General features: G+C 36.8%; 1 protein-coding gene across 3 annotated transcripts; it reads left to right on the top strand.

The window, feature by feature from the left end:
- The first annotated feature begins 821 nt into the window (after positions 1-821).
- On the top strand, positions 822-6,307 carry LOC107624433 (sterile alpha motif (SAM) domain-containing protein). 3 transcript variants are annotated; one of them, XM_088492284.1, is made up of 11 exons: positions 822-1,533; positions 1,636-1,818; positions 2,035-2,436; positions 2,618-2,681; positions 2,895-3,112; positions 3,210-3,323; positions 3,425-3,530; positions 3,730-3,941; positions 4,289-4,392; positions 4,949-5,142; positions 6,270-6,307. In XM_088492284.1, exons 1-10 carry the CDS (start codon positions 892-894, stop codon positions 5,091-5,093), a joined length of 2,190 nt encoding a protein of 729 aa, XP_088348410.1. In that variant the 5' UTR covers positions 822-891; the 3' UTR covers positions 5,094-5,142; positions 6,270-6,307. The 3 variants fall into 3 exon arrangements, with proteins under 3 accessions (XP_088348410.1, XP_016182411.1, XP_088348411.1); XM_016326925.3 differs by lacking the exon at positions 6,270-6,307 and having other exon boundaries at positions 852-1,533; positions 4,949-5,217; XM_088492285.1 differs by lacking the exon at positions 6,270-6,307 and having other exon boundaries at positions 852-1,533; positions 4,300-4,392; positions 4,949-5,173.
- The last annotated feature ends 18,553 nt before the right edge of the window (positions 6,308-24,860 follow it).

Raw genomic sequence — 24,860 nt, 5'->3', positions numbered from 1 at the left:
ACAAAATATTGAATGTTTTTAATGTTAAACTCATATATGCATGCATTACGTCACTTATCAGTAATTGATTTTCATAGTAATGAAGAACTTAAAAACACTTTCTTCAGTAACTAATTTCTACTGCCAGAAACAGATACACAAGGTAAACACATTCGAATAATTGCAACGATGATCAACTATACCATCCGCATCATAATAGAGAAAAGATATACTAACTTGACCGGTGAAGACCGATAGACCGGCAAAACCTTCTTCTACAATAACTTCGTTTGGTACAAAGTCTTGAGTCAACAATGTCAGTGAGGTCGTCGGAAGACTGACTACGGGTTCACGTGGTGGTGGCTTTTTTTGTAAAACCTAGGGGAAGAGAGGGTGCTGGTTGTAATTTCGTTTTGGGGGAGGAAGACAAAAATGGACCTTTAAAGCCACTCAGCTAACGAAACGACACACACTCTCGTGCCCTACTCCTAAAACGCCGCGTTTAGCATCATTCAAAATAGGGACCAATTTGTCTTGATTGAACATGTGGCACTTAACGGTTGACTCATCACCTAAAAGTGACACGTTGAACTCTACCGTTAGAATTTCACGGAGGAAACTAACAGAAGGACTAAAATGACGGACGTTTACAAAAGTTGGAGACTAATTACATAATTAAATTTTGTTAGGGACCAAAACGTCCACTTCAAAATTCTTTGGGGACCAATTTGGGTAAATACTCTAATAGTAAATTAATGATAGAGGAAGTGGATGAAGTGGGCTTTATTGGGCCCTGGTGGACTCGGCTTCAAAATATGATGGAGGTTTCCCTCCATTTGGAAGCTGTAAAATTATTTGAAAAAGGGGTTCCATGACTTTATCTCCTATCGATCTCTTTCCAAGTTTCAAGGGATGATGATGAGTCGCAGCCACTGCCACACTGAAGCTCAGTTCTCTTTTCCCGAACACGACTATGACGACGATGATTTCCACCTCCCTCTTACGCAGACCACACTTGCCCCTTCCAATCCTCACCGTCCATCCAAGAAACTCAAGCACAAGTCAACGACCACACATCACTTCGGCAAGGAGAACGTTCCCCCTTACGACACTGACTTTAATATTGAAAACTGCAGCTTGGATTGCATCCCTTCCACCATAGATTGTGCCACCGTTTGTCATTCCCAACAGCAAAACGACGTCGTTCCTTCGTGCTCCGCGGAGTCCCAGGGCCTGAAGGAGAAAACCAACTGCGCGTACTTTCAAAATTCGATAGAGTCCAAGCTGGTGGCGTTGGGACCACACGCGCGGCTCAGCCACGGATCTGGAAAACCTTTGGATGATGATGATGATGATTCGAACCTCGATCTGTTGCTGAATTTGTGCAATGAGTTAGATGAAGATGAAAGATCTAGGATGATGCCGCGTGTTGATGGCGTTGGAGGTTCTGTTCTTTGTCCACTGTGTGATGTTGATATCTCTAGCTTCAGTGAGGAAGAGCGACACCGTCACACCAATCATTGCCTTGACAGAGTGGAAGATCAAACTCAAGATGTAAGATACAACCTTTCAATTCTCTGCTATCGTTTCAATTTGATATGCGAAATTGTGATGTAGAATTGTACTAGGGTTAATTGTTGATAACCGTTTCCTCAGGTTGCAGTGCGTGATGGCGAAAATGATGGAGTGGGTGCTCAATTGGAGCCAGAGCCGAAGCCGAAAGTTGCCAATGTTTCTGCGGTTGTTGATTGGCTTCGCAGTATCGGCTTAGCGAAATACGAGGATATTTTTGTGAGAGAAGAAGTTGATTGGGACACCTTGCAGTGGCTGAAAGAAGAGGTGAGCTCATATTCATTAGTATCTATGATCTTATAGTTAATCATTGGGTTCATAACTATTGCTAGAGTGTCACTGTGGAAGTGTTAGATTTGAAAGAAGTTGCAAGTCTAATAATGTCATATAAAACCAGTGCTGTTTGCATTACTCTCTTGTTGAAGATCAATTTTTTTTTTTTTTGAAACTTTTTGTTTCCTTGTCTTGTTCTGTAATATATAGGATCTATTAAGCATTGGTATTACTGCACTTGGTCCCAGAAAAAAGATTGTGCATGCTCTTTATGAACTTAGAAAAGGAACTGGCCCTTCAGATGAGAAACATGAGGATGCTATTGCAGAGCCTAGAAGGAGTGGAAACCAGAAAGTCAAATTGCAACGTGAAAAATCTGAAAAGAAAGTTGATGGCACAACTAAACCAGTGACAAACAAATTGATTACTGAATATTTTCCTGGCTCTGCTGGCAATGGGAAGAAAGCACCTGCGGCTTCAGGAGAACAGCAGGAAACAAAAAACAGTACCTTGGATTCTGGCCATAAAAGCAAGGCAAAAAATACGTCTACAAATAGAAAACTTCGTGATGTTCCCCAATGGTGTAGCATTCCTGGAACGCCTTTTCGGGTGGTAAATGTCATTCTACTATTCTAGATAATGCATGTCTATTGGTTTTGTGTTAATTTATTTTCCCTGGCATTGTGAATCTTGTTTTATGGCACCTGCCAAATTAGGAAAAGAAAAAGAATATAAAGAATAAAAATTATGTATTGAATATTGATGTGGGTTTGATAACATTTATTCTATGTAGGATGCTTTCAAATATCTCAGAGGAGATTGTTCCCACTGGTTTCTCACACACTTCCATTTAGACCGTAAGTATGCTTTTGCCTCTGAACAGTCAAATTTGTTTTCACGTGATAACCCTGTTTGTTTTCATAACAGATTTTGAATAATATATTTCTTTTATGTTAGCATTTTGATAAACAAGTCCCTTGTGTTCAGCTTTTGTAAGCGGATTATTAAGGTCATAGTTAGATTTTGAAGTTGTGCAATTCTTGGTTGTTGTTTCTCGATTGTGAATACAGATTATCAAGGTCTCACAAAGTCGTTCAGTCATGGAAAGATCTATTGCTCTTCTATTACTGCTAGCCTTGTAAATATAAACATTGGGATTGCCTATGATAAAATACATGTTTTGCCTCTGAACGAGAAGGTCTCAATAGATGGTGTTGATGTGACCTGCTTGGATGCCAACCATTGTCCGGGTTCGATAATCATCCTCTTTCAACCTCCGAATGGTAAGGTGTGGCTTTGATTCACTTTGTCATGAGCTTATTTATAGTTTGTTACTTTCTTTGTTACCCATTGTTAGATTCAGTAAATATTTCCTGTCTGTTTAGGCGGTTCTCCATACTGGGGATTTTCGGTACAGTGAAGAAATAGCAAACAATCCTTTTCTCCGGATGTGTCGTATCCGTACTCTAATTCTTGATACAACATATTGTAACCCACAGGTCAGTCATATGAGAATAACGAAATAATCTCAAACAAGAGACTCCTATAGTCCTATTCCAGTAGGATTGTTTTATATATTTGTTTTTTTATTTCATTGCAGTATGACTTTCCAAAACAAGAAGCTGTCATACAATTTGTTATTGATGCCATTCAAGCGGAGGCTTTTAATCCCCAGACCCTTTTTCTGATTGGCAGCTATACTATTGGTAGAGCTCAATACAACTTTTTCTGTATATTTAATTATTTATCTCTGCCGGTTATTCTTTATTTAACATATATAGCTTGGTCATTTACTTTCAAGTGATTTGGGTAGTTTTTGTTTCTATATCTTGGTTCAACACTAGGAAACCAACTAAGGGGGAAAAAGAAAAAGAAGCTTATCCCTCGTTTTCTTATTTTTCATAGGAAAAGAAAGGTTATTCTTGGAGGTTGCTCGCACACTTCGTAAGAAGGTTTACGTGACAGCGGCAAAGTTGCGTCTTCTAAAATGTTTGGGATTTAGGGAGGATGATATGCAGTGGTTTACATTAAATGAGCACGAAAGCAACATTCACGTTGCTCCTATGTGGACACTTGCAAGTTTCAAAAGATTGAAACACATATCAAGTCAATATGCGGTGAGTACTGCACTTCTCTAGCATACCCAATAATAAATAACTGGTTCCTACTTTGATATGGTATTTGGTTGATAACTATTCCATCGTCGAAATACTAAAAACATTGGATATTTTGGGATACACAAACATATTTGAAAAAAAAAAGAGATAGATACATAAAATGAGCAAAAATGTCTCTCTTCTTTGACATTTCCAAAAGTAACGTAGGATTGCTACCTGTTCTGCCTGTTATGTTAAGCAGTTTTACAGCTTCGAAACAGGATCTTGTATAGTGAAATACGTTTGGTACTTTGGTTTGTTCTTAGACTCTTTAGCCTTTTGATAATCAGATGCATTACTGTAATTAGGGTCGGTTCAGTCTTATAGTTGCTTTCTCTCCCACTGGTTGGACATTTGGCAAAGGTAAAAAGAAGTCTCCTGGAAGAAGGTGGCAGCAGGGTACTATTATAAGGTGATGCTTTGTTGTTACTACTTTTTCTATAAACCACTCATCTCTTGATTCTTTCTACTTTTTAAACCAAAGTAGTGGCTTTCAAAGGACAGTTTAATATTTAGTTGGTGCACAATGGAAGTCTTCGAAGAACATTTCCCTGTCTTTAAAGTAGTGTTTGTTTTGAGCTACTGAGACAGAGACTGAGAGACTGAGACTCAGTATCATGTTTGTTGGTTTAGAGACTGATACTAAAATTTCTGTCTCTGTCTCCAAAATTTCAGTACCTCCAAAAAATGGGGACACAGGAGACTAAAATTTTTAGAGATAGAGATTGAAACTTTAATAACATTTTATATCTAAAATACCTTCATTTCAATTAATTAATTCTAATTTTATCCTTTTTACAAATTAAATTAGAATTTCATTCTTATTTCAATTTCTGTCTCCCACTTTGCACCAAACAGAATACTAAAATTTATTTCAATCTAGTCTCAGTCTTTCTGTCTCTGTCTCTCCACCAAACGCTACCTAAGTGTTTAAAACTTGACTAATCAAAATTTTCTTGGTTTGTCAGGTATGAAGTGCCATACAGTGAGCATTGCAGCTATGCAGAACTCAAAGAGTTTGTGAAACTTATATCCCCCGATAACATTATACCAAGTGTTAATAACAACGGACCAGAATCCGTCGATGCTATGATTTCTCTCATGTTGTCTTGATTTTGTTATACCTGTGAAATATTTTGCGAATACTGGTGTAACTGCTACAGTGGGAAGTTCTATGGTGTGGATTCAATATATTATCCCCATGTGTGGATCCTATGTGGAAGAGTTCACAATGAAACACGTGTACGCTGCCGAAGTTGTCTCTTGATTTAACCTCTATTTTTTTTTAATTTTCCACGGCATCTCCTAATCCGACAGGTCAAGAACTAATCCGCCACGATACTGAAGTCTATTTAAGGGTTTGCTGCTGACTAATGGGTTGCTACATACATAAGGCGGGATTCAAATCTCCGACACTTGCTTAAGCGGACTAGTGAACTAACTACTAGACCAACCCGACTTGTTCTCTTGATTTAACCGTTATTACGGTGTAAATGAAAAAGTAATCTGTTTTGTTTGTGTATAATCTTTTTTTCTGTTTTTGGGTTTTTATAGTTGAGCCCTTTTTATTGGGTTGGGTTAAGAGGCTTAAATGGATGAGTTTTTTTGTTTTTCATATGTATTAAGACATATTTGCCTAGAAGACCTATACCCAATTCAGATTGTCCATAAAAAATGTTTTTAAAGAACAAAAAAGAAGTTTGAAAAGATTTTATTTTGTGACAAAAATAGAAATTAATGTTGATAAAAAAATGTGTTTCTCACTTCTCACCTAGTTTCAGTCTCACTCATCATCTACACCAGAGAAGGGAGACTTTACTTGAATCCTAGCGCCGCTGACCCTATACCTTCTATATCGCCGAGCTACTCTCGTTGCCCAGGAGGTGCCGTCGATTCCGGAATCGCCCCCACGGAGCCTCCGTTTGTCAGGTTGGCGTCGCTGTGCAGAGAACGGACGTGAGGATCGTTTCGTCGCCGGCGCTCAAACCTCACAACATGCACTGTATCTTCTTGCTTTCTTGATCCATTTAATAATGTAAAATCCTATCCATAACACCATGACAAAATAATTTACATAAGAGTGCACGGCCTCTTTTTTTTATACTACTTTTATTCACAGAAAATTGTTTCTGTGCATCTGTAACAAATGTGGTGATCCAACCCATAGAGTAAAAAAAAAACACAAGTTGTCTATTAGTCCAACTTGTCAAAAATAATTAGCATTGAGTGTGTTTTATTACTATTTCATTAACCCACACATGTGGATAATATATTGAATCCTCACCATAGAACTTTCCTAAATAAAAATGTTCCTGCTGCACTATGAACAGAACGTGATACAAGCTTGCTTTTTTTTTTTTTTTGTAATTGAGGGGGCTAAGCCCAAAAAGAGAACAAAAACAAATCAACGGGGAGTAGAAGTGACATTAGTAGTTTAGTACAAGTCAGTGACTTCCCCTTAACATCATCTAAGTACAAAGAAATGAGTTCTTCAGGAAGGGAATCTAAGAATTTAAAAGGGCAATTCTTCTTTATAGCTTCCCTATTAATGAATATGAAGATTAGTTCCCAAGGTTTCCTTTTGAATTGAGCGATCTCCCTCACCGCCTCACTATGATGCACCTCCATATTGTCACAGTTGTTGATAATATCCACAATCTCCATTGAGTCTACTTCGACCTCTATTCTCCTCATTACCAAGTCTGCTGCCATGCGGAGCCCATGGATGACGCCCCAAAACTCTGCCTTTGCTGGAGAACAATCTCCTAAGTACGCCATAAATCCCCCTATCTATTCTCCATTGGTGGTCCGTATTAAACCTCCACATCCACTTCTCTTGCTTTGCTGGTGAGCAGATCCATCAGTATTAAACTTAATCTTATTATTCTCTGTATTGTGTCTGGTTAGAATTTTGTAGACTGAGACAACTGTAAAAATTTCATCTGTTGTATGATTCCAGCTTATTATGTCTCTTTCGACGTGTGTCCGGGGTGGATTTAGCAGTCTTATTTGCTCTAAAGTATTACTCGCGAGAAACTGCTCCATAATCCTAATGTTCCATTCCCCTCTTTCGTTCACATAATCCTGGACCTTGGCCAACTCTAACTCCTTAGGCACCTGAGTAACAGCTTCATTAAGAAGGCTTTTAAATTTAGCAATTCAGGAATCCTTCCAAAATAAAGCTCTCTTTCTTATCATTAACGTATGCATCATATAATTCTTCATCTCATTAACGCATGCATCATCATATTATTAATGCCTTATGCATTGCTTCATATATCTTCATTTTATTCACGCCAATTGCATTGCTTGCTTTATTTCATTATATGCTTCATATGATTCATTGCATACTTCGCTTGATTCACGCATAATAAAATATGCATGCCTTCCCTTCATTCATGCTAATAAAACATGCATGCCTTCCTTTAGCTTCATTAAATGCTTCGTAAGGCTTCAATGCTTCACGTTAAACATGCATGCTTCTTTATTGGCGTCATTAACGCCTTGTCCATGCATGCTTCTTGGGCCACGCTTGCTTTAAGGGTCACACTTTTAAAAGAGTGGCCTAAGGCTCCACAATGTATCATAAGCTTTAAAGCGTGTTCAAAACTTTCTCTTTACTTTTTTTGAGCTTGTTTTATGCTTTTTACTTCTTTTTCTGTTATTTTTTACAAAACTCATCAACTTAAAGGGATAAAAGAAATATACAAAAAAATTCAAAGAATTTTTGCAAGCTTCATCATCATCACTATTGCTCTAATCAAGGCACATGCATTGGTTCTTCTTTCCATAAGTAACTAGTCATCACGTTTGATATTTTTTTTTCACTCTTCTTTATTGTTTTGTTTAAGGTTAGGTATGTGTTTATGGAGTAAGTTTGGTGTACTATACCAAATTCGTATCCCACTGGATACTTAGCCTAGTTTACGTAGATTGTATCATATTAAGTTTGGTGTTACCACATTCACCATACAAACACAGTAACAACTTCATTATTTTACTTTATTTTGACTTCTATTTCATTCTGTTTTGATTTGGTTTCTTTTAATTGAATAAGCCTATGCATTAATTGAATTCTTTTACTTGATAATCCTGTTTCCATCACCATTACTTTTTCTTTTCTATGATACTTGAGAACAAGCAATCATTTTAAGTTTGGTGTTAGAGGCTATACTCTACATAGCTAAAGGTAATGAAGAAGAACATGATGAAGAGAAAGGCAGTGAGAACTAAGGTTGTTTCATTCTTTTTTAATTATATGTATGTGCTTTATTTTATTCTATCTTATATAATGCATTTAAGATTTCTAATTGTCAAGTACATATCTTATCCATCACAACCCACAATTAATTGTGCTTGCTCCTGAATATAAGCAATGAGTCATGCACTGAGAAAGAAACAAAAAGAAGAGGTATTGATCATAAAGAGCATGACAAATTGAGTTTGAGAAGGCAAACTAACTAAGAATATTCAACCCAATCTGAGCCACATTACTTGAGGCTTTAGTTTAGAAGAATATTATAGAATCTTTATACTTGACAAAATCTTGGAGATGCAAGAATATAAGAAATAATAAATAAGAAAAAGGGGTTGTAAGAGAAACCAATGGTTCTGAGTACCACTGACTAAGGAAATTAAAAGAAAAATAAGCTCAAAGAGCATCCTAGTCAAGTACTTGTGGTGCTTATGTATTAAGCCAAAAGCTTGAAAACAAAGCATTTAGAGTCATGGTTAAACTCAAGGTGCAAAGCACCCCCCTAAAATGAAAAAGCCAAAAATTCTGAGCACCAATGGTGGGGAAGAATGAAAAGATAAAATAAGCTCAAAAAGCTCCCTAATTATGTGCTTGTGATGTTTTTGTGTGTCAAGCAAAGCTTGAGACAAAATATTTAGAGTCACAGCTAGGCTCAAGGTGCAAAGCACCCAATGAACTTAAATGGTGGAAAGAAAGTAAATAGGCCTGCTTCAAGGTAATGATTCAAAAAAGAATTCTATAATCTAATCCGAACAGACGACTTGAAAGATTATGATCAATTGTGTTGAATAGTACATGAGTGAAATAGCTAACCAAACTCATTCACCCTTGTATTATAAGGTTAAGAAGTCTGATGCCTAAACCATAATTCTTTGTTTGCTTGAGGACAAGCAAGATCTTATGTTTGGTGTTGTGATACATCCGCATCTTTAGTGTTTTTTCTTCTTGATTTCGATTGATTTATTAAGAATTCCTGTTGAATGAACAATGAATTTAAAGCTAGAATGAATATTACTTTAATTAGTTGAAATTCATTGATTATAAGAAGTTTTGGAAGGAAAATAGAAAGAAATAGAACAGAAAAAAGGATGGAGAGCAACAAACAGAAAACTCTCTGTGGTAAGCAGAATACTCCCTGAGTTGAACAGAAGCTTCTCTAAAATCATAGAGAGAGAGAGACGTGCAACGATTAGAAGGATCACATACCATGTTGGGGACAATTCCCCTATCATGTGTATGCATGCAAGTTGTGCGTACGCATGACTATCACTTTTCATGTGGGACGTGGGAAATCTCACGTAGGACGTAGAAATTGTACGTATGCATGTGTGGTATGTATACGCACGGCAAGAGGTTTTGGCAAGCATGCACATGCATAAGTATATTTTCACGTTGTACGTGAAATTCACCACGTACAATGCTATGGAGTAATTGAAGGCAACAATTGAAAGAGATTGGCTCACGTACAACGTAACCTTAGTTCACGTGGTACGTGAGCCCAACAGAGAGTAACTCAATAAAGAATTTTCTTCACATAGCATGCAAGAAAGCTCACGTGGTACATGGGCTTAAGTGCATCTCCTAGGACTTCAATCAAAGCTAATCTTTCTCCAAATTCTCAACTTTTTGGATGATCAATCAAAAGTTCATTGATGATGACATTAATTGAAGATTGCAAGCAATTAAAGAGGATATCTTTTCGGAGGAAAACAATTATGAAAGAGATTTCATTTCACTTTAGTTTTGATTCTATTTTGAAGTTTTGAATTTAAAATTTAATTTCTAAGGTTAGTATATAAGGGAAGAGGGTTCTGACCTTCTATCCTCTCCTTTAGCAGTTTTATTTTTCTTAAGGATTCTCTGAAGAACATGAGTTTCTAATTCTCCTCGGTTAAGGTTAGTAACTCTGTTGATTTCATGGATTAATGTTCTAGCTTTTTACGCCTTTGAGTAATGTATTGATTTCTTCTTAAGAAAAAAATTTTTGTTCTTCATCTTAAAGAGTTTGAATGTTGGGAAATAATTCTTCTCTAATTTAAATTCTTTTAACTTTTTGAAAAAGTTGATTAATTGAATCAAGCTTAAAAATAGATTATCATAATTCTTAAGTTTTGAAGCTAGGCTTGATAAGTGATATAAAATTAACTATGGGAGATTCTTATGAATTGTGTGGCTTTATAAATCAGAGACGTGCATAACTCTTTTCTTGATTAAGTGACTAAAGGATTAGCGTTTAATTAGGTTAAAGAGAAATTAAATCACCAAATAATTGGGGTTTGATTACTAATTATTTGCCATAAAAGTATATTTACATGATCAAGGTGGAAGGTTAAAAGTATTAATCCGGAAGTTTTAACATCTCCAAAATTTTAACTCTTTAATTCATATTATCTATTAACACTCACTGTTTCCTTTTGTTTATTGCATTGTTTATGTTAAAGCCTTCCAAAACCCTAATTTGATTGTCTGACTAGATTAATCGATTGACCATTATTTGCTTGATCCATTAATCCTCGTGAGATCGATACTCACTCACCGTGAGTTATTACTTGATACGACTCGGTGCACATGCCGGTATTTTGTGGTTTGTAAAATCCGCATCAACCTCCAGCCTCACATTTCCTGAAAAGATCATTGCAGTCTTTTCACTATTAACTTTCAGCCCTGACGCATCACAAAATTTACCCATGGTTTTTATTATTGTTGTAATCTATTCAACATTTGCCTCCGCAAAAACAAGGAGGTCATCTGCAAATAGCAAGTGGGAGATAGCTGGTCCTCTTTTTCCTGCAATTATAGGTTTTCACTTTCCTTCTGTAACATGTTCTTCAATTAACTGTGATAGCTTGTCCATAACGATAACAAACAGGTAGAAAAAATTGTGTCTCCTTGTCAGAGGTCCCTTGTGGGTACAAAATTTTCAATCTTTTTCCCATTCCAGAGGAGGTTATAGGAGGCTGATGTGACACACTCCATAGTGATCTCCACCAGTTTGTCTGGAAGGTTGAATTCATGTAGGCATGACTTTAAAAAAGACCACTAAATTCTATTGTAGACTTTCTCAAAGTTGAACTTGATAGCCATGTACCCTTTTTTCCCTTTGCATTTTTCATGATATGAGTTAATTCCTTCGCAATCAAAATATTATCTTGTATTTTTTCTACCCGAAACAAAACTAGATTGTTGAGGAGATATTCTGTCTATCAGTGCAGGTTTAATCCTTTCTCAAGATATGAATTTTTTTAGTGTTCCTGGGCTCTCTGGATGCCTCCTAATCTATTGAGAAGTTTTCATTTCTCTCGCTCTACATATCCAAAAACATCTCTATTCCACTGTTTCAAATCATTCATGAGCATTACTAAGGCTTGGTTGAGGCGGGCTCCTCTATCCCATTTTTGGTTTACGAACTCCTCATACTCAGGGTGCATCTTCCACATAACCTCGAACCTAAAAGGTTTATTTCTACCTTTCTAATTTTGGGGTTCAATGATAAAAAGAAGTGCGTGATGGTCCAAGTTAGTACACGTAGCACATCCACTCTAACTTCACCAAACCTCGTTCTCCAATCGGCATTATTCATAGCTCTATCCAGCAGTTTAAACATCATATCTCTTCTCTCCCATAGAGGCCCTCTCCATGTAAATTTAGTACCTACATACCCTAAGTCAATTAAGGAACAAGCATTCATCCATTCTTTGAATCTCTGATATACTCTAACATCCATTCTGCCACCATCTTTTGTTTTCATTGGACAAGCAATTTCATTGAAGTCTCCCACCAGCATCTACTCCTTGTTTCACCCCATTAGTTAATCTTTTTAGTTTGGGCCATAATACTCTTCTATTAGCCTCTTGAGGGCTAGCTAGACAACAGTGAGGATCCAACTTCTCTTATTAGAAAAAGTCATCTCTATATGAATAAACTGTGTGTGAGATTTTAAAACTATAATAAGAATATTTGGGTCTTTCCACAACACCCAAATCCCTGCACTGAACCCATTAGCCTCTTCAGTAACACTATAATCAAAACCAAATCTATTAATAGTTCTTCTAGCTTGTTCACCACTGTATCTAGTCTCATATAATATGACTATATCAGATCGATAAATATGTATAAATTCATTGAGGAAGCGAGAACATGCCTGGCTCGCAGCACCTCTACAATTCTAAGAAAACACAATCATAATTAACAACTTGAGAAAAAAAAAACCCGAGACTTACTGCTCCAATTGCATCTCATCCCCTTCAAGGGATATCTGCTCCCCCATGTCACTGCCCTCAGGGTCTCTAATATGACTAGCCTCATTCTTTAGCTCCTCCTCTTCCTTCATTCGTTCCTCAACCTTTTCTATTATCTTTGCCTCAAAGAGAAAGATTTTTTTTACCATAATCATTGACTCAATAGAGTGTGAATCAGGTGGGTGTAGTTCTCTTGGATACTCTATGTCCTCCTACATCATTACTGTTTCAGGAACAAAAGTTGCTGCCACATGAGATTCTTGGGTTTCCATGCTGGTAGTATCATCTAAGTTTTGATTTTTATGGTTGTTCTCTGAAATAAAATCCTGGTTAGGAGTTTGGGTTTTCTTTTGGGTGGACTGGGTAGGGTTATCATTAGATTGGGATCTGGGTTAGTTTTCATTTTGGGCATTTGGCTTAGGAGTTGGGTTGTGTGGGCCTTGTGAGGTATCATTATTATTGGCATGATTTTGGGAGCTTCTTGGTTTTCTAATTTTTGGGCTTGTTGGGTCACCGGGTGTTTGATTTCTGGTGTGTGTCATGTTATTGGGGCTATAAGTTGTAGGCTGGTTAGGAACACAAGATGATTGGGACATAGTTAAAGGCCTCAAATTGCATGATTTATCGTTACTGAAGAAACATTAGCCTGTTGCAAATGATTAGCCTCTGATTCTTTAGGATTTTCCTCATTTAAAATTGCAAACCTGGAACCTGGCGTCTTCTTCACAACTGTTTTGTCTCCTTTCCCATTATTCTCTCTTTTCGCTCCACTACTCTTGTCAGTGTCACCTTTTTTGTTGCTTTTGCCATGTATAGTATGTTGTACTACCATCCAACGGCCGAAATGTTCCTCTAAAATGTCATTTTCTTTTATACCCTTTTTATTTTTCGAAATTCCAAGAGTTCTCTCCTTCTCCTTCGTCTCTCCTATGCCATTCGCCACCTCTTTTTCTGCCTTTCTAGTTGCTTCCTCCACCACTGGTGCTCTTGTTGGTGGCTCTGCTTGCTTCTTTGACATTTTTCCTTTTCATGTCCAATCATTTTGCATGAGAAGCAGATATCATAGAGTCCTTTATACTCCACAAGGTATCTTACTCTGTTAATGGAGTATTGTGATATTAATGGTGTAGTTAGGTCTAGTTCCGCACACATTCTAGCAAACTTTCCGCGATATTTGTCTGCGGTGTTGGAGTCCACCTTGAGGATTCTTCCTACCATATTGCCTATTCTTTCCAGAATATTCTTCTCGTAATACTTTATAGCTAGGCCTGGAAAGCGGATCCAAGCTACAATAGTATCGATAGTGGCCTCCTTTGCGTTGAAGTTTGGTTTTCAAAACCTAATGGTGAAGTGGTGATAAAAAAATCCTCTAGGGCCCCTCTGTTAGTGAAATCACTTCCTAAGTCAATAATCTCAATGCTTCCCTATTTTCCCCACATGGATTTAAGCCTTCTTGTTAGAATTTGCAGGGAGATTCTTCTACCTATCAGTTTTACAATCAAGGTCTCCCACCAAGGGTGTCTCAGACTCTTTATAGTAGCATCGCTAATCACAAAGTTATAAATTTCATTAACTTTTTTCGCTCTAATCTCCGGTTCAGTGCTCTTCTCCCTCTGCTTACCATTACCCCCTTCTCATTCATCATCCTCCATACTCTCCTCTGAGCTCTCAAACTCTGAGAAACTATCATCTTCTTTTACTAACACTGCCGTTTGGCTTCCTTTCACCATTTCACAAAATGAACACCTCTGGATATGTTCTTACTCAGCTACACTATCAAAATTCATCTATTCTTCTACTCTTGGTGCAAAGGAAGTGTCCCCAGTGTAGCCTTTTCCAACTTCTTCCTTTCTTACTTTTTTGGCAGACTTCATTGTCTTTTCTTTCGAAATCTGTCTAGGTAGTTCGTGGCTCCTCGAATATTTTTTTTTGGACGAACCCACCTTCATCGGTTGCTTGGGCGTTGGTCAAGGTTAAAGAAGCAAAGATGTATGGAGAGAAAAATTCTTGTGTTTCTTCTCTTCAATTTTATTACAAATACTATTTATCTTTATATTTTATCAGGTATCTAAAACCATAAGTATATAAGTCAAAAAATAAAGTGTTAGACTAGGCTTGCTTTTTATTTGTGGCACAGAATGTAAGTGTGAGTTTGCCTAAAGATTAATGTGAGAACGAAAAGTATTTTAATCTCAAATTTGTAAATATTACCCTCCCTCCAAATGCAATGATTAACATGAAATCTTAATTATTGATATTTCAAAACGAAATCTAGGAGTTAATACTAAATAAAACCAAAAGCTACGTATTTAATTTGGTTGTGAGGCAATATTTGTACATAGAGTATTTATTCATTTTGGTCCCCAAAGAATTTTGGATTAGACACTTTAGTTTCCAACTAAATTAATTATTCAATTGATCCCTAACAATTAACTTCGTCAATCATTTGGGTCATATGCTCCGTCAACTCTAATCGAAGACAAAATGGTCTCTGACAACTCTAACGGGGGACAAAATGGTCCATGTCCTCTCTGTTCGGAAACGACGTCGTTCTCCCCCAAATTTCATCGTATTTTGCATAACCCTAACATTTATACTCTCCTTCTTCACTTTCATAGTTTTCTTTTCCATCTTCTCCTTCCTCCTCTTCATCTCCAAGATCAAGCCATAGTGTAACTGTCACGCGTGTCGCACCTACCTCAATATGTCATAGACCATACACTTTTCAAATCTTTGTGCCTGGTACACCTACCTCTTCCGCACTTCACCCACCAGAAGCATCCACCTCTACATCTTCGATAAAAGCATCACCTCCAATTCCGACAACGTCTAGCACATCCTCAAAACCAAGTTTCATAACTACCCTAAGGGCACACCTTTCTCCATTCTCTGGCAAGCAATATAGATTGTTGGGCATTAGGACATCATGAGACAATTCTCCTCTAACATCATATGCAAATTCTCATTTAGAATGGACCTCGAATGCTTCATTCCTTCTCTCCCAAAGTCCAAGCTGGTAGATAACTTCGACCTCGCATCCAAGCTATCAGTACAGCGAGCAATGTCATCGTTGCCGCTCATATAGGAACTGAAGCGATTACTGAACATTAGTTCGGACTAGAAGCTGAAGGAAGCGATCGGAGTGGTGGACAATGTGGTCATGGAGATGATAGGGTAGAGGAGGAGTGAGATGGCGACGACAACGATGGGTTTTAACAAATCGGACTTGCTGTCTAGATTCATGGGAACCATTGAAGACGACAAGTACTTGAGAGACATAGTCATTAGTTTTCTGAGTATGAATTGGTTAAGAACAAGTTGAGGATTTTTCTTCTTGTGAACATTGAAGTTGCAAAGTGTGATTGTGTAGCTTGAAGTTGTAGTGTTAGACTGTTAAGGTTATGCAAGATACGATGGAAATTGGGGAAAAACGACGTCATTTTCGAACAGAGGGGGGCAGGGACCATTTTGTCCTTCGTTAGAGTTGTCAAGGACCATTTTGTTCCTTGTTAGAGTTGATAGAGCAAAGGACCCAAATGACTGATGGAGTTAATTGTTAGGAATCAATTGAGTAATTAATTTTAGTTGAGAACTAAAGTGTCTGGTCCAAATTTTAAAGACCAAAATCAATAAATACTCTTGTACAAATCTACGGTTGTGTTATATTTATCCAGATCTGAGTTAAAGTGTATTACTATCAATCTTGATTTATAATATAAAAAAATTTAGGGTAAAATATTTTTTATTCCTAGTATTTATGATTTTTTTAAATATTTTTAATATTTTAATTTTATTTAATTTTATTTTTAATATTTTTTATTCGTGTCAAAATTATTTTCAAATATTTTTTATTTTGTCCATAATATTTTAGATAGAATTAACGTGTATAGATAATTTTGATACAAATTAAAAATATTAGAAAAAAAAGTGAAATTAAATATTAGAAATATTTTAAAAAAAATTACAAATATTAAAAAAAAATATTTTATCTAAATTTTTATTTTGTTTTCTTGTTACAATTTTGATAAATGGTAGGGAAAATGAATACGCAGTTAAACGTTATCTTCCGCAAGAGGAATACATCATCTGAACAGATATAATGGAGACTAAGTCAAAAGATTATTAAAAATTTAAAATTCTTTTCACTTTTTAAATTTTTTTTTATTATTAATATTGTTGCTTTGGTTTTGTATTTCTGACTAAGTCAAAAGATTCCTAAGAAGCACACAAAGATAGATAAGAGTAGTGTTTTACTGTTTAGGAAAATAAAATAGACATTTCTTTGCAGCAATTTGACGCCGAAGCAGTTCGATTATACTTGCAAGTTGATGTGTACGTAATCAATATTATATAATCAATTAAGTAGTAGAGTTTGCTGTAATATATATTATCCTCTCGTTGTGAACAACGTTTGAGTGGGAACGTTTTTGTTAAATTTCCACTCTTCCGTGTTATTTATATTAGAAGAGAATTCGCCATTAATTAAAAGGATTAAACAGAAAGTCAACACGACACTCCCATATTTGACCGTTGAATTTGTTGACTTTTAGAGGGTTTGGATTATTTGAGACAGTATCATGCAGGGAAACTTTGGAAAATACGAGGTAATAGTCTCTAAAAGAAGAGATATTTTTTAAATTTAATTTTAAAAAATTTTATCAATTAAATTAATTTTTAAAAATTAAAAATTAATAATTTTTATCTTTCAGTCACTTAATTAATAATTTTTATTAACGATTAATGACATAAAACATTAACTTACATCATACATAATACTTGAAATATTTAATTAGATATTAAATAAATATATTTTTAAAAATTTATCAATTTAGTATTGTTAGATTATATTAGGATTATGGTTTATATAATTGAAAAAATAGATTATATTAATAGATTTTTATAAATATATGTGTTGAACGTCTAATTAAATATGTTGAGTATTATGTATATTATCAATTAATGTTTTATATCACTAATTATTGACGAAAACTATTAATTAAATGACTGAAGAATAAAAATAATTAATTTATAATATTTAAAGAATTAATTTTATTGATAAAATTTTTTAAAAATAAATTTAAAAAATAAATAATTTTTTAAAAATTAATTTGACTAAAAAAATATATATAATTAAGCAGGAGAGTAGGTGAACAGCCCTCCATTGGATTGAACAGCTTGTGACTGCTCAAGTACTCTTCCTCGTAAGGATTGTCCCCATTATTGAAGAATAATGATGTTGAAGACTTCATGAGAATATTGATTATGGTCTTCAGGAGTTTTAGATTGTATGTTCCTACTAAGTATCATCGGACATTGGAATGATTACAGCTTATTATAAACTTGATTTTTGCTAAGGTGAAAATTTATGGGCGATAGTTTTAATAGGGAATTATTAGATAATAATTTAGTAAAATATATTAAATTATTTAATAATTTTTAATTAATAATTTTATATAAAAATAAGTGTAGATAAATTTTTGCTATATAATAATAATAATAATAATAATAATAATAATAATAATAATAATAATTAATGAATTTAAAAAATTTTGACAATAAAAACAAAATATGTAATTATGTATAACATGAAATAAAATAAGATAGACATAATATTGAGATCAAATCTAATAATATAATAGAGACAATTATATATAATTTTTATCGGTCCCGCTACGTTACCAACAGTATATCTGCCAACTTCTGCCAACTCTTATTTATAATTGTGTTTCATGGAAGTGTCTTCGTGGATGTGTTTAATAAAAATATTTTTTTATGGTTGTGTTTAATAGAAGTATCTTTATAGATATATTTTCTAGATGTGTCTCTTTATATATGTATTTAAAATATAATAATTAATTATTGTTGGCAATAAGTTGGCAGATAATATGTTGGTACCCTATACTTTTCCAATTTTTATATACTACTTGATATGATTGTTACAAATTCGACCTCATAAGTCGGCATTATGATCATAATTCAGTAAATTCCGTAATATCTCGGCCGTTACACGTTACATAATTCAATAAAGGTAATGCCCGACCAAACGTCATCATTTATTAATGATCTAATAACTGCCTCTCAATTCGGAAGATCAACAAATATGTAACCGACCAATTATACTCCACCTAAAAAGGTATGGCATCTTCTCCTTAAACGGATACATTGAATTCTCAATACTGACTTAAGCTTCGAAGTGCCTTTGCAGGTACACTCCCCCCTCTCTTGTTCATACTCTGCGTGATTGGACATCTCTCAGGCGGAAAGCTCAGACTATCCCAAGACTCATAGATCGGCATCAAAGATAACAACTCGGCGCCGACCCCCAGTAGTCAAGCTCCCCTCCAGGTATTCACACAGGAACAATTGGCGCCCACCATGGGGCCGAAAATATAATTTCTTTCTTGTCTCATCGGCCTCAACACCCTCCCCTCCAGCTATGGTTGAGCAGCTCCCACCTACGACTTCCGAACTTCTTCGGATGGTGACAAAATTGCGACAAGCCAACCAGCGCATGGCGGAAGAAAACCAGAGAATGGCAAATCAGATTGCTAATCTAAATAATGCTCGGATCGAAAATAACAATGACCGACAAGAGTGAACAGAAGAAGTCGAGCATCAGGCTGGACCGCCACACGTATCCGAAACTTCTCGGCGTGAAGACGAACAACCTGAGCATGATGAAGAAGTTCAGTAAGAGGACAAAAATGACGATCCAGAAAACTCACCCGGACCGTTCACGACCGAAGTGATGAACTTCATACTACCCAGAAGGTTCACTCTACCAACCACTCTAACCCCCTATGATGGGCTAGGCGATCCGAAGAAATACATAAAAAAGTTCACCTCCATAATGATAGTAAACGGTGCATCTGATAAAATTTTATGTCGTTGTTTTCCATCTTACTTAGACGGTTTTGCACTTGATTGGTTTTGTTCTTTGCCTGCAAGTTCTATTTCTCGTTTCCAAGACCTATCAAAGCCCTTCGAGGAACATTTTGCTGGATCAGCCATCTATCTGCATGATTCCGATTACTTGAACACAATCAAACAAGGCCAGCATGAAAGCCTCAAAGACTACATGACGCGCTTTACAAAGATAGCCATGAGTATACCAGATCTCCACCCCGAGGTATAATTGCATGCAATAAAAAGCGGACTCCGACCAGGAAAATTCCAGGAGACCATTGCCATGGCCAAACCTAAAACTATAGCCGAGTTCCGTGAAAAAGCGAAGGGTCAGATTGACATCAAAGAACTCCGACAAGCTCAAAAAACAGAGAGACCACAATACATAGATGATGACAAAGTACGAAATAGCAAGAAAAACTTCAAACCAACTCCCCGATATGAATCTTATACTCAGTTCAACACCAAGCGTGACGACAGTATCAAGGAGATCTTGAATTCAAAGCTGATCAAGCCACCACGAAAAGCCGGCAGCTATCCAGATTCAAAAGGCACAGACAGATCAAAATACTGTTCTTTTCATCAAAAGCACGGACACACTATTTTGGATATGACAAGCCCACCAACTATCAAAGAAGTCTAACGGTTAACAGGGAGACTTGCTGCACTTTCTAGATTCTTACCTTGCCTAGCTTCTAAGTCTTTATATTTCTTCCAAACTTTAAAAAAGAAAAAGGCTTTCCAATGGACCGATGAATGTGAACAAGCATTCACAACCATCAAAGAAACTCTTTAAAAACCACTAATTTTACAAATATCCCTTCAAGGGGAACTACTATTCTTATATTTATCTATGACTAACTGGGCTGTAAGCTCCGCTCTTATTGCAGAAAGGCAAAAGCAGCGGTTGCCGATCTATTTCACCAACAAAACACTACAGAATGCTGAACTTAGCTATCCGAACATTGAGAAGCTGGCTTTAGCTCTTGTCTTCTCGACAAGAAGACTACAATCATACTTCCAAAGTCATATCATCTATGTTCGAACAGATCAACCTTTGCGACAAGTCCTTCAGAAACCAGAATTGGTTGGCCGACTAGTAAAATGGTCGGTCGAACTTTCCAAGTTCGACATCAGATACCAAGGACGATTATCTATCAAATCTTTAATTCTTGGCTGATTTCATTGCCAAATTCACAGTTTCAGACATCGCCGAAAGTTCAACAGAATGGTTTTTGTATGTACACGGCTCCTCTAACCCACACGGGTATGGCGTCGGGATAACACTCGATGATGAAAATGGTAACGTCTTCGAACAATCGCTACACTTTTCCTTTAAGGCGAGCAATAAACAGAGTGAGTATGAAGCTCTTATTGCCGGCCTCAGACTAGCATCCGATCTCAACATAGTCGAGCTTAAGGTATACTGTGATTCTATGCTCATTGTCTAGCAGGTAAATGAGTTGTACCAGGTAAAAGACCCTTTATTATCCAAATACCTTGCAATTATTCAAACTTTACTTTTAAAACTTCATAAATGTAACATCGAGCATATACCTCGGGAGAACAATAGCCGAGCTGACATCCTCTCTAAACTCGCCAGCACCCAAACAAATAATTCCTCCCTTCACCAATCTACCTTAGTTAAACACAGTATAGAATTAACAGAAGTTCTAAGTGTAATGCAGGATGCAGATTGGAGAACACCATACATAAACTATCTTCGGACAGGGATCTTGTCAGGCGAAGTCAAAAACATTCGGCACTTTTGCCGACAAGCCTCATTCTTTAAAATTTATAACAATTGCCTATATAAATGAGGATTTGCTCGTCCTTTACTAAAATGTCTTTGCAGATCAGAAGCCGATCTTGCGCTTGCTGAGGCACATGAAGGTATCTATGGAACACATCTCGGAGCCCGAAGCCTGTCTTCAAAGATCCTCCGAGCTGGTTTCTATTGGCCGACGCTGCAACAAGATTGTAAAACAAAAGTCAAAAGCTGTAACAACTGCCAGAAACACAGTCCGATCACACACCTTCCAGCCGAACTCCTACACTGTTCTGAGGTAAGTTGGTCGTTCAATCAATGGGGGCTCGACATCCTCGGTCCTTTCCCCTTAGCGACTGGCCAGGTAAAATTTTTAATAGTCGCAATTAATTACTTCTCAAAATGGATAGAGGCACAACCCTTAGCAAAGATCGCCTCACAACAAATGATTTCTTTTTTATGGAAGCATATTATCTGTAGATTTGGCATACCTCGGCACATTATCACCGATAATGACTGCCAGTTTGTCGATAAAAAATTCATCTCCTTTTTGTAGAACTTAAAGGTAAAACAGCATTTCTCATCAGTAGAGCACCCACAAACAAATGGGCTGGCAGATGCCGCAAAGAAGGTCATCCTCCATGCCTTAAGGAAGAAACTCGACGACGCCAAGGGACTTTGGGCCGAACTCATCCTAGAGATCATATGGGGATATAATACCACCATCCACTCAACAACAAAGAAAACTCCTTTACGACTAGTATACGACTCCGACGCAATGATACTTGTGGACATCTCTCAAGCCTCACTACGCACTCAAATGGCCGACCATACTACAAAAGATGAAGCTCGGCAATCTGAACTCGACCTCCTTGAAGAAGTCCGATCTACAACAGCAATCAAACACCGAGCTATGCAATAGCACATAGCTCGGCAATACAATCAAAGACTTCACGCAAGGTCTTTTCAAGTAAACGACCTTGTGCTCAGAAGAACCGAACAGGCTAGAAAACCATCAAGCCATGGCAAACTAGTAGCTAACTGGGAGGGCCCTTACCAAATCATAGAAGTCATTGGCAATGGCGCTTACCGATTACAAACACTAGATGGTAATACTTGCCTAATACTTGGAATGTATCATCTTTAAAGTTATATTACAGTTAATAGTCAGGGACAGGCAAGTACTCTTTTTCCTACTGCCAAGATTTTTCCCAAAAACGAGTTTTGCTTGGAGAGGTTTTAACAAGGCTGGCCTACCTGCACCTTTGTAAATCAAAGGTCTTTCAACATACATAAGTTTCCTATCTTAACAACTTCTTTTTTGCACATTAAGCATCTTTAATTTCACTACTATCCTTCTGATCTCTATTATCAAACCCGTCAGGGGTTACCGATCAAATCACAATTGCCAATCAAACCGGGATTTACCGATCAAAAATCGCCGAACAAATCGGAATTTAACGAATCAAACAACAATTCCGGATCAAATTGACAATTGCCAATCATATCGGCCATCACGAATCAAACAACAATTCCTGATCAGTCGACAATGGCCGATCATATCGGACATCCCTGATCAAATCGAAACCTTTCGATCAAACAACAATTACTGACCAAACCTGTTCCACATACAAATACTCAAATAATATAATACACCCTCCTATTTTTGCAAATTCGGCAAATAAAAATTTCATTCATCTACCTTCAAAAATATCAAATTTTTACCAACATTCAACAACCACAGTTCCAAATAGCTTTTTCGCACCAACACTTAATCAAACAAATTATCAAAATACCTTTTTTTTTTTGACAGAGCACCTACCACAATGTTCAAAAAGCTCACCAAGGAGCAACAAGTCCAACTACACCATATATTAAACAGTCCAAACCAACATACAACACCAAAACAAAATAAATTAGAAAACACAGAAAATCATTCAAACATTTTTAGCCTCTCCCTCAGCATCACCATCATCTTCCACCATGGCTCCATCTTGAACAATCTTTCCCGGATCCATCTGAGACAAGTCAACATCAGGAGCAAGAAACTTGGCCTGCTGAAAAGCTCACTCAAACCCCTCCACAAATGAATCAAGGATCTCTGTTCCCCTCTGCTTTTCAACCTCTTTCAACTTCGTTGTAACCTCAACAACTTGAGCACTCGTGCTGGAAAGTTCCTCATTTAAAGTCGGATCTTGCTTAAGCTCGGAAAACCTATGATGTTTCTTCTCCTGGCTACGTTACCAACCTCGTCCGCCAAAGTTTGACACACATCATCAGCAACAGCCATATAGGGGAAGTCTTTCCCCCACAATGACGAGCCATCACTTTGATCGGCAACGTTATGTAATCTCTGCTGATTTTTGAAAAAACTTTGAATTTCTTCAATAGGAACCTCACCTCCATCATCCTCGGAACATTCAGACAGATCGACAACACTTGTTTTCCTTTTCTTCAAAATAACTTTCCTTCTCACTGGCTTCGGCTGATTAACTTCACCAACACCCACAACCTTTTCTACTTTTGAAGTAGACCCCTCTTTATCAAGATTTTTGCTCTTAACCCGAGCTTTCAGAGTAGATGCCGACACCCCAGGATACTTTCCTCCTGAAACATATAACAAAACTTAGCAACATAAACCTCAAACAAATCAATAGTAAATGATTTCAAAAGATTACCTAAATATCCTACCACCGCCTCCTTATTCTCGTCCCACTGCAGCAGATCAAACACAGATATCAACTCCTTCCGATCAAGACCCTCAACTAAATACTCAATTATGCAATCATCCCTCACACTTATGGGTTCAGGCCCCAAAATATTCTGCAGTTCAGAGCACCACCAAAGGGAAAACTTTTCCCCCAAATGCTCGTCTACATAAAAGGGAAATCCCCCTCTACACCTCTAACTTTATATACATTTCCTTAAAGTTTTTAAAGGATGACTTATACAGTTTGAAGACAGCAAAACGCAGCGAACTATTTATGTTCACCCACCCACCTTTCCAAACGCCCTTAGCCTGAAACAAGGAGAAAAACAGTTCCACATAAGGACTCTCCTCCAAAAACTCCATCAAAACCTCAAACGCACGAAGAAACGCCCAACCATTAGGGTGAAGTTGAGATGGTGCACAATTTAGCTGCCTAAGAACCTGACACTGAAAATATGAAAATGGAAGCTTCACTCTCAACTCTTCCAAGACACAACTATGTATGTAAAACTACTCAAAGCCTTCACCCCTTTGAAACACCCGATCTCCATCAGAACATGGAAGGAACTCCAACCGAATCCTAGATTCCCTTCTGACAACATTACTTTTATCTATTTCCTTTATAGCTCCTTCGTCTTTAAACAACGACGAACGTTTCCTAACATCCTCATTTACCCAATCATAGGACCAATCAATTTTTTCCTTCTTCTCTTTTTCAAAATCCATTACCAAAATGAAAATGAAGAAGAAGAACACAAGTTGAAGAAAATACAGAGAAAACAAAGCGTATCTCTTTTGCTCATTCTTTTTTCCAAAACAGCGTCTGATAATAAGTATACCTTGGGCAACTCCACAAGGCCTTTTTGGATTCCAAAAGAAACCTTTAACTTCCACAACAGTTTTGGTTTTTACTACTAAAATCCCATTAGTCACATCAACAAACATTGGGAACACACTCATTCGTTAATGCGCATTTATAATCCCTCTCTCTCTTACTAAAAAT

The sequence above is a fragment of the Arachis ipaensis genome, chromosome B10, assembly GCF_059453495.1.
Source record: "Arachis ipaensis isolate K30076 ecotype BB chromosome B10, ASM5945349v1, whole genome shotgun sequence".
NCBI lineage: Eukaryota > Viridiplantae > Streptophyta > Magnoliopsida > Fabales > Fabaceae > Arachis > Arachis ipaensis.
The sequence above is the reverse complement of the archived record's forward strand: the minus strand, read 5'-3'. Positions and strand labels throughout refer to the sequence as shown.

What these genes read in the sequence shown, in the direction of transcription:
- LOC107624433 (XM_088492284.1), top strand. Translation starts at nt 892, where the DNA reads ATGATGATGAGTCGCAGCCACTGCCACACTGAAGCTCAGTTCTCTTTT. An exon ending in TGGAAGATCAAACTCAAGAT is followed by an intron (nt 1,534 to 1,635) that starts GTAAGATACAAC and finishes CCGTTTCCTCAG; the next exon opens with GTTGCAGTGCGTGATGGCGA. An exon ending in CAGCAGGGTACTATTATAAG is followed by an intron (nt 4,393 to 4,948) that starts GTGATGCTTTGT and finishes TTGGTTTGTCAG; the next exon opens with GTATGAAGTGCCATACAGTG.